A 10,925-nucleotide genomic window follows, 5' to 3' on the forward strand; every position below is an offset into this window, starting at 1 on the left:
AAAATTTTTTTTGAATCACCCTAAAGTACATACATATATGTACATACATATATTGGGGAGCACAAATGAGAACAAGTTTGTGGTTCATGTATTTACAATGTGACAAAAAAGTACTCGGATTGTGAATAAGACGCAAAATATTTAAATTTATTTTAAAATTTTGATAAAACTGAATCACTGTAAATCTTTTCGAACATTTGCAACAATTTCGCATACAAAATTTAGTTAGATATAAAAAAATTGAGAAAAATTCTTTCTTCGCTATTTTTATCCATTTTAAAAATCGCAATGCACCTCTGAGGTGTACCGACATAAGCAGCTGCTGTAAACAAACTGGTTGACAAATCGCGTTTATATTTGGCATAGTAATTGAGGACACTACATTTTTTTTTCACATACCATTTACCAGGGGAATAAATTACAATTTCTGCGTTCTTTTTTGTCGCAATGTATATCTGCATAAGAATAGAAATAGCAAAGAAATTTTTAAAAGCTTCACTTTAAAATAGTTGTTCTGAGACATTGGCAAATTTTCTCATTATCTTGGCAATAAATCATATTGTTGCGTTTTATGGGAATCACTCACGATTTATTATCGATGGAATTTGTAAGTGTAATATATGACCCCTTTAGCCAAGCATGCTTGCAGGTACATCTATCAGGCACTGAATTAGAGAAATAAAACAATGCAAATACAGTCACATAATTGCTAATTATGGCATTGTTAACAACAGACAAGTGCAAAAATATTATATAGACATAATAAATGTGGATTCATATTATTTTACACTACAACAGATTGCCAGATGAACAAGGTTACTTAGATTAATGTTATCACGCCTAACTAATAAATCAAGATCATAATTCCATTTGCTTACTTACTCCAAATAAAGTTACGGTGCGTATTAGGCTGTTTTACGCTGCAACACAAATGACCATAATTCCTATATAAATTACGTCGACTTAATTCTCGACAATTTATTAAGATTTTTGTCTGCATAATCCAAGTTTTTTCGCATAAGCATAAGTTTCCATTAGCTCTTATGTTGCCTTAATCCAAAGCCCTAATTACTTTATATATAAGACCACCCACATTAATCTTGTGATTAATATATGGTTTTTTTTTAGAAGAATTTGAGCATGAAAATTATGTGTTTTATGATGAGACGAATAGCATTTGAAACCATCCATTTGAAATTCTCGACTGCACCAATCAAGTTTTGTGTCTAAAATTTTAGTATTTTCATAATTTTTCGTTCCATTTTCATAATGAGCTGTGTATATTTTATTTTCCCAAACTTATTCCATTCTTTTAATTCACTCATTTCGCGTAAAATGCATGAATTGTTCTTCCACAATTCCGGCCGTTTTCGACTGATGTTCTCATGCAAACGCCTCAATACGGCTCCTTATTGACCGCCTCTCGAATATCGAAAAAAGCAATGAGCATCACCTTCATTTTTCATCAGTTTTGGTGTGTTTTTTTTTTTTTTTTGGTTTCGACTCCTTTCTTCCCTCCATTCCGATGATTGTTAACTTGTTTGCACACACTCACACTCATAAACCCATGTCTCATCGGCAGTTATAATGCTGTCCATCAATGTAGGATCGGAATTCGCTCAAAAATGTCCAAAGAAACTTTTCTTACCTACACTTTTGGAAACAAATTCAGGACGACCTTCAGTCCAGAACGGGGCATGACTTCAACGATTTCCCGGTCGGTTTTGTAGACTTTGACTCCTATGCTTGTGTTTTTGATAAAATTTAATCACTTTAACTTTTATTCACTTAAGCCTTTACCAACATTTGCAACGATTCCGCACACGAAGTTGTATTTGGTTGGCTGACATTAACCAAACATATTGACGAGTCCATCACAAAAATCTAACCGTATGTGGCTAACTAACATGTTGATAATCGCACATGCATTCTCTCGTTGTTTTCATTTTATTGTTGTTATTGGAGCGACATAATTTTTTCCAAATAGTTTTGCCGAGTTAAGAGTATTTTACGTGTCAAAAATCCTGGTTCGTTCCAGTTACGTTGCCATAATCTGGCAGCGTCGATTTTTATAAGCTTTTCTTGAGATGAAATTTAAACTAGCAAAATTATTCGCCATAGACAGTAACGGGTAGTCATCACTTCGTGCCAGGTCCGAACTCCAAGTAATTGCATAACAGCAAACCAAGCAGCAACTTGGAACCTCTGGCAATGTTTGTGACTTGGCATCATCCTGATGGCACAAAATTCCTCTCCTATTGACCAAAACTGACCGCTTCTGAGAGATGGCTTTCTTCAGCCGCTGCAGCTTTTAATAGTTTTAGTAGTTATCAAATTGAAAGGTGAATTTTTAATTTATACTTCGCGTGTTTTTCGATTTGATAAATTTTTTTTCTGTAAGTTTTAGGTACTGTTAGTGACTTTTATGCTAAATTTCACGTCAAAGTATTCATTAGTATTTGAGATACGCGTCGTTTTGTGAGGCTCTAAAAGTGAATTCTTCGATTTGCAACGCTAATGCACCATCTCATACTGCATTGATCATTTCGCCACATTTTCAACTAAAATCGCGCGACCACCGTATTCGCCTGATTTACCTTCGTGTAACTTCTGGCTATTCAGCAAATTCACATGACCACTCTGACGGCACCATTTTGACTCAATTGAGAATATAATAAAAGCTGAATCGAAGAAAGCTCCGATGGCCGTCACGACGGAGAAATTTTTCAAGTGCTATGATGCCTGGAAAATTTGTTGGCATAAGTGTATTGCAGCGGGAGTTGATTTCTTTGAAAGAGATGAAATGGACAAAATTCAATTTCAATTTGATGAAAGTATGTCCGAATTAAGAGTTTGTACTTAGGGGTGTAGCTGATGGCTAGCCAATCCCACAAAACTGTCTGAGAATATTTTTCGTATGAAATCATATTCTCGAACTACATGTTGTGTAACCCAATTGCATTTATATAACGTGAGCTCTATACTACTACAGCCATCTATTAAAATAATGGATTTCTTTTATCGATGTATTTTAGACTATATATTTTCCATTCCATCATTGAAATTGAAATTAAAAGAAATTTCAATTGTGCGATTAATTGTCATGTGACTGGTTCTCTATTGACTTACACCAAAGTTTCTTAATATCATGTCCTGACAGTTTTTAACATTTAAAAGCGATTTTTGCAATTAAATCCTTAAATATCACAATAAAATAATTAAGTAATTACTCGAAAACAAGCTTCACAAAAACTTGCTACAGCAATTTTATATTGCATTTTCATTATACTTTCCTTAATGACTCTTGTTTCCTACTCAAAACTATAGTCAAACAGTCAAAACTGGATATTACTGACTGGAAGGGCTCAAGATTTGCGTTTTCCATCATTTTAATCATGGAAATATCCATCAACAAATCAAGACTGTCAAAAATAAATGAATAAATTAAATAATTGATTGGAACAGCAAACACTTTGATTCAATTAGTTAAACATATTGACTCAGTCATTTGGTGAAATTTATTTTAATAGGCTAAAAACTTTGTGTGAACAATCAGCGGTCTGATAAATTAAATGATTGCACTAAATTCACGGCTATTAATTTTTGAAAGTGATAAAGAATCACTTAACCAAATTTTACTTTTCGTTAATAAAAGTGTTACAAAATTCGAGTGTGTTTGTGTAAGGTGTGTTGTAAGTGTGATAAAGTGACTATAAATTGGCTTAATTTAATTGAAATGCGAGTTGAGATTATCTCAGTTTATATCAACAATGGTGGCCTGGATAGTGATGGGGTTGACACCAGCTGCAGGCAGAGAGTGTCGGCTAAAAAATTGTGTAAAGCAAAACAATTTACATCACTGCAAGAGGACAAGGCCATTGCAATGAAACACTAATATCACTAATTTTCCACTTGTTGGTTTACACTGCGTACCATAAGGATTAATTTTTATGCTGCAAAGCCTAACCAAAGGCGCACACAGCCGATTTTAATTCAAGCAAAACAGTGTTATCATGTCAAGTGCTCGGTGTCACGGAATGTACATGCATATAATTATCTACATATGTGGTATGTAAGTGCATACCCCAAGTGCCAGCAATGATTGTTATGATACATATCATTTAGTGGGCACCTATTAGGCACACAATTGGATGATACACACGGAATGGTTAGCGGCAATGATGCAAATAAATTCGTTCCACATACAAATTTATAATGATCATTATTATTTTTTTTTTTGTGCAATTCTAGAAATTCACCGATGGCATCACAAATAAGCTTGTCGGTTGCTTCTATAATCCCCCACAAACCGCCACTATCACCACAACAACAAACAACAATGGTAATGAAACCGACACAGGCAACGCATATGGCAATGACACACCCAACTCACCCTCAACTTTGGCATCGTCCACACTGTTGGACGACAACAATGACTCGGGCAATATCAGCGATACGGATACATTGGATTCAGAGGTGACTATGTCGAGTGCACTTGACATAAATACTAGTCATAATGCCAGCTGTGTTGTGAATACGAATGATGAAAGCCACAACAATAGCAGTTCGATCAGTGATAGCAATGTAATACTGGTGCGTGTCTATGGTAATAAAACCGATCTGCTGATCGATCGCAAAGCCGAGACACGCAACATACTGCTGTTGCATACGTATGGTTTTGCGCCGACACTGTTTGCCACATTCAAAAATGGTTTAGTTTACGATTTTGTACCTGGTGTAACATTGAAGCCAACCAGTGTTTTGGAGCCGAAGATTTGGCGTTTGGTAGCAACACGCATTGCCGAGATGCATCGTCGCGTGCAGATGCAGGAGACGCCAGCTGTAGAAGTGGTGCCAATGTTGTGGCATAAAACGCAAAGTTTCTTCGATTTGGTACCTGAACGTTTTAGTGATCCTGAGAAACACAAAAGGTAATTGCCACCGTCGAAATACGAAATTTATTTCGTCACATGCCAAACTCATTATTTTGTAGGCCACCCCAACCCAAAGAATGTTTAGAATGCAATGAAGGACTTGGATGGGGGCGGCGGCAACGCGGCGACCCAAACGGCTAAGGCTCGGGCCATACAGGCTTCGGCTGCGGCTAAATGGCGTCAATATATTGCGGCAAGAACGTTGTTGCGGGCGTTGATTTACAATCGATTGGGCATTTAGCGAGAGGAGGTATGGGCAATGGAGAGTGTTGGAGTCGCGTGGCGGTGTAGGAACCTCCATAATTCAATGTCACACGTGTTTGCATGTTACGTGGCGTTGCATGACGTTTGATTCGAAATTTGTCTGACGTCTGTGTTTCCGTACGGCTGCGTCACATTAAAAAAGCAAGAAACTGCATGCATTCACTTGCTTGTACGTAGGCGCTCCTTCGTGGGACTGCTCGTGGCACGCGTCGAGCGTCCGCAAGGCGCTAAGAGGTGCGCGTGTTGGATCTGCCTACTCGTAATTCGTCGCTCGCACTTCTTCTTCGTCTATTTGTCGTTGTGTCTTCTTCGCTCGCTTGCCTACACCCGCCCACTCGTTCGTTCGATCGATCGTCTGCTCATTCGTACCATTCGATTTTCGATTCCATATGAAACTAGTAATGTTTTTTACTTACTTTTATTAGAACTAAAAACACCAATCATCTTAAATAGCATTCTCTGTTGCCATTAACATATTTTTAGAAATCAAATTTATAACAAAAAAATAATTTAATTTTAACTACTTGTATGCATTCGATTTAAATTTATATAAAAAGACTACAAAAAAAAATCACTTCATTTAAAATAAATCGCATTCATTACTATTAGCTTAGCAGACTCACATACACACACACACACACAACATATAGAAATAAGTATATAAAAAATATATTGCAAAAGTTGTAAGCAACTAAATTGAACGCTTTTCTTTTCTTGATTTTTTCTCTTCCCCTCTGTGCGTTGCAAATTTTTTTTGCCTTCATTCAAACCCACCCCACACACCCCCAATTACAGAGTTGAGGAAACTTTCTTGCCCATAAAACGTTTACGCGACGAATTCAACGCGCTATACAGGCGGCTTGAGCGCCTGGGCAGCCCCGTGGTATTTGCCCACAACGATCTATTGCTGGCCAATATTGTCTACCTGGAAGCAGAGCAGCGTGTCAATTTCATTGACTACGAATATGCCGATTACAATTTTCAGGCATTCGATATTGGAAATCATTTTTGTGAATTTGCCGGCGTCGACGAGGCGGACTTCTCACGCTATCCCAAGCGTGATTTTCAACTTGCTTGGCTGCGTGTCTATCTGCAAGAATATCTGCAACGCTCCGACATCACCGACGCCGAAGTGGAACGCTTGTACTTGCAGGTGAACCAATTCGCGTTGGCCGCGCACATGCTCTGGACCGTCTGGTCGCTCATACAGGGGGAACATTCCAACATCGATTTCGATTATGTCGAGTAAGTAGCAATAGATATGTATATCTATTTTCCCAAATCATAAAAACATCAAAAATTAATTTTTACAAAAATTTACAATATTTTCTACACCAAAACGCAGATACGCTCACATACGCTATGCGGAGTACAAAAAGCATAAATCCGTAATAGGCTTGGAGGATGAAGCGGCAGCTGAGGATGACGTTGCGATGTCCAGTTAAGTTTACCATAAGCACACAGCGCATCCAAACAAGCAAGCGTGCCTGCTAGCTGATGGATTTTGAGCTGAGCATGAGAGTTTGACTCAAATGGTTGCTGGCAGTGGCTGAAATTAGAAACTTTCCGGTGTTATGAAAGGCAACCAGGCGAAATTTTCGCAAATATTACAACAACAACATTTTTTTTTTTTTTTTTTCAAATCGATACGTGTGTCTAATAGCTTGTCATAAGCAAAAGTTGTATATTCGTGTGAATTCGTTTCGTAGTCGTGCTGCTTGTATGTGGCGTACGGTGCAGAGGTCGTAAATAACAGCGAAAAATTAAGTTATTTCATTTTGAAATTAAAAAACAAAAAACATTCCTCAAGCATTAATTATTTAAATACGATTCTTATGTAATACAAATTCTAATTATAAAATATGTTAAAGATATTGGAAAAAAATTGCAAACAAACAAAACAAAATAGAAAGTAGTAAGTCAGAAAAAGTGTTGACAACGCATTGTGATTTGTATTTAGTCTAGTTCGAAAGCATTATCGTTTTAATTATTATCTAAACATAATCTCATTATTCAACTGCAAGTCTAAATGCTGAAGCCACATTTTCTTCTTTGACCTGCAAGTGATTGTTAGTAGAGTATCTCTAAAGTGAAATCAACTTATAATTGACGAAAGCTTGGTCTTCCCAGCCAGTCTGCTCTGACTTGTTAGCTTTCAGTGAGACATTGCGATTAGCTAACCACTATATTCGCCACAATTTACATTTCAGTCACAAATTTCTACTTGCAAACGAGCACTTTTTTGTTGAGTAAGATATTTTACTGTAGGGAAATACTTCTTTCAAAATTAACTGCTCGTTAACATTTATATTCTCACCTTACTTTGCTATCGCATAAAGAATACATAACTTTATCTGATATTTACATAACATATGATATTCTGTTAAACTATCATTAACTTGCGTTATCCGTAGTTTTATTTCATATTATAAACGTATATTACATTTGCTGAATCAAAATTTACGTGGCAAATATTGTGCGTAAAAGTATTGAAAGCAATAAAAACTAACATTTATAATGTTTAATAAATTAACTTAGCTTTATGTAAAATTATATATTTATGTTGAATGTAGTCGTTAAAACCGTGACGTTATTTTACATCTCAAATAATATTAAAAAAAATGACATTTCTAGCCAAATTACGCGTTGTGTTACTCAGAGAAGCTAAAATCGCAATAATTTCCGGTTTTTAGACACAGTTTTCGAACATAATTCTATATTAAATTTATATTTAACGCATTTCACTTATAACTCGTGACATTTAGTGCTCAAAAAAGCTAGCCAGCGTTTAAGAAAATTTGCACTACACTAACTAAAATAGATTTAAAGACGAAAAGCTTTATATTTTCTTAAAAAACGTTACATAATAATAAAAAACACACATTTTCGTATAACCTGTAAACATACAGGTAAGACAACTTTTCGATTTTTTTTTTTATTAGACTTTCCTATAATCCTTTAATTGTAAAAATGTTAAATATTTATCTAAAGCAGGTGCTAAAATTTCATTATGTCGAAATTTCGGAACTTTATCTTATCTAACCTTGAAATTTAAAAACTTTTCGATAGACTAACTTTGAGTGGTAAATTTTTTTTAAATGCCACACTTTTATGCTACCTTTTCAATTACTAAACTTTTGGCTTGTTCATTAAGTAATTTTGTTTTTTTTATTGCAATTTAAACACATTTTTTTATTGTGTAAAACATTTTATGAAATTATACCATATATTCTTAATTTTGCTTCAATAACTTTTGCAATCATACAAATAATATATATAGTATATAAACTATGCAAAAACAAATTCTTCAACTTTTGAATAATGTTAATGTTAGATACTCTTTCTTCTTTACTGTCGTCCACACCGCTAGCGGTTATAGCCGAGTTACGATTTAGATACCCTTTACCTCCTGAACAACAAATTAGCAAGCCATTATTAACAAGTCTAAAATACCTGAAATCTCGCAAAACTCGGTTGAGTCGCTATATATCCTAACCAAAAACATTTGTATTCAACAAACACACTAGTTCAGTTTTATCTAAGATCTCCTTAAAAAATTTCCAAATGATGCATTTGATAGCAGTTGGCTGAGTGTGTATAAACCATTTTTTCTAAACAAAATATAAAGATTTTTCAATAAAATTTATAAAACGAACAGACAAGGTGATATGTGATTGCCAAGTAGTGTGATAATTAAATTTTGTTGTTGCTGTATCCGTAGAAAACATCCCCGAAGTAATTTGGAGGAATACTGGAGCTGACAATCCTTGGCCGGATAAAACTCTAGATCCGCTCCGTTTCAATACAAACTAACGATCTACATATATCGCTCTTTCTTTTTCATTTGGCTTAGCATTTTTTACGATTTTTTTGTGTAAGGGTTTCTAAATTTACCACTTATTTCGCTTTTTTGTATTTATTCTTTATTCTTATAGAAATGCTGCGATATTCCAAATAATACGGCATTTCAAAAAATATTCTAAATAGAATGCATTTCTCAACAACACAACGATTTATTTCACATTATTATTATATTCTATACTAACAAATAAATAACTTGCCAGCTTAGCCATTTCGTTCGCAAACTTTTTTTTAAATTCAGTAGTGGTGCTAATTAGAAGTGTTACAAGCAAATCAATTATTTGCGCATGCTTTTGGGTGTAAGCAAATTTTGTTAGTAATATTGAGGGAATATTGATATTTTTTGTTAGCAAGTGTTATATATAGCATACAAGCATACACATACCATACAAATATTACGCGTAACTCTCTTACAAAGACGTCGAAATATTTTTGTTAAAAAATCAAACAAATTTTTACCAAATAAAATATAAAAAATATTAAAATCACAAAATATGTTTACAATATTAGCGCTCAGTAATGGTGATGATCGGTCTTAAGGTCTTAAAGAATACGTGTATATATGTATGTAGTATATTTGTATGTTACAAAATAATAATTTAACATAAAATAGTTGTTTAGAAAGAAATGTTAATAGCGGGGAAAAAGTGGGTAAACTAAAAAATATAATAAGATATAAAAAGTATATATAAAGTGCATAGTAGTGTGCATAAAATACTACACACAAACTTATAAACAAATATTATTACTATCATACCAATCAATAATGTTAATGCAAGAAAATTAATATCAATAACTAAATATATAATATTATACTATATGTATATGTATGTATACATATATCATTCTATTATAATATCACAACAGAAATATATGCATATACATACATATACAATATTAATCATTGCGTATGTTTTTTAATGTTTGACAAATTGTTTTTGGTTTGTATTCTAATAAAACAAAACTGTGTACAAATCAAAGACGTATTATTATTTTTTTCTCTGAAGTTTTTAGAGCAAATAGCTAAGAGACAGCTTTGAAAATTGTTAAACTTCTCGAATAATAGTTTTTTAATCGGATAACGTTTTATAAATTGTCATCCGAAGAGTCTTTAAATTTTTTTCGTTGTAATTTTGCTTTCACCTCAGTTTTTACTCCACTGGATAGTGCTGTTTTCTTCCTCCGGCGCCTATTCCGTTCCCCCAATTTTTGCGATATCAAACTGAAATTTTGTATACGTCCTTTTCTCTTTAAGAAGCTGCTGTTTTGTTGTTGTTGTGACTGTGTGACTGTGACTAATAACTGCCATTCGAACTTGCCGATTCCAATTCAATTCTTGTATGAAAAACTCTGAATAAACTGTTAAGATCGGATAACTATAACATGTAGTTTCCACACAAACTGACCAATCAAAATCAATATAAAGATGTTGTTGTTGTTGTAACAAACGAAGTCATCTAACGGCAGGTGTTGGACAATAGGGAGAGGGGTGTGAGATGGCCAGGGTAGGCAATTAAAGAGGTGGTTAGAGTTCTGCGATTTTATTTGGTATGTCGGGGTCAGTTCTGGATAAGTAGGAGTTCAACCTGCTGCAACTGCGAAGGGCATTTTTCAATATGCAACATTCGCTGCAGCCGTAGTTAACGTCATTTCTTGTTTTTAAATTATTTTTGCATCGTATTATCGAACTCACGCTCCACAGAGTGGTTGCTACAAGCCTAACCTGTTTTCTTTGGATGGGCTTCCGCGGGTAAAAAAGAAAAAAACATCCTTTTTTTACCATTTTTCTCATATAAAAATTGTAATATTTTATTAAATTTTTTTATTTTTACAAACACTATTAATAAAGAAATTCTGAAATTTTTG

General features: G+C 34.3%; 1 protein-coding gene across 2 annotated transcripts in view; it reads left to right on the plus strand.

Annotated features, from left to right (window-relative positions):
* The window catches only part of LOC108976130 (ethanolamine kinase), a 20,108-nt gene extending 10,385 nt beyond the window's left edge, over positions 1 to 9,723 (plus strand). The window contains exons 1-4 of one of the 2 annotated variants that reach the window (XM_018945049.1): positions 3,592 to 4,168; positions 4,252 to 4,931; positions 5,994 to 6,443; positions 6,544 to 9,723. In XM_018945049.1, the coding sequence (XP_018800594.1) occupies positions 4,166 to 4,168; positions 4,252 to 4,931; positions 5,994 to 6,443; positions 6,544 to 6,643 (1,233 nt within the window). In that variant the 5' untranslated portion in view covers positions 3,592 to 4,165 and the 3' untranslated portion in view covers positions 6,644 to 9,723. Of the gene's footprint in view, positions 1 to 3,591; positions 4,169 to 4,251; positions 4,932 to 5,993; positions 6,444 to 6,543 lie in introns of those variants that run through there. The other variant, XM_018945048.1, reaches the window with a different exon arrangement.
* The last annotated feature ends 1,202 nt before the right edge of the window (positions 9,724 to 10,925 follow it).

Source organism: Bactrocera latifrons, unplaced genomic scaffold (assembly GCF_001853355.1).
Source record: "Bactrocera latifrons isolate USDA-ARS-PBARC rearing strain unplaced genomic scaffold, ASM185335v1 scaffold_73, whole genome shotgun sequence".
Taxonomy (NCBI): domain Eukaryota; kingdom Metazoa; phylum Arthropoda; class Insecta; order Diptera; family Tephritidae; genus Bactrocera; species Bactrocera latifrons.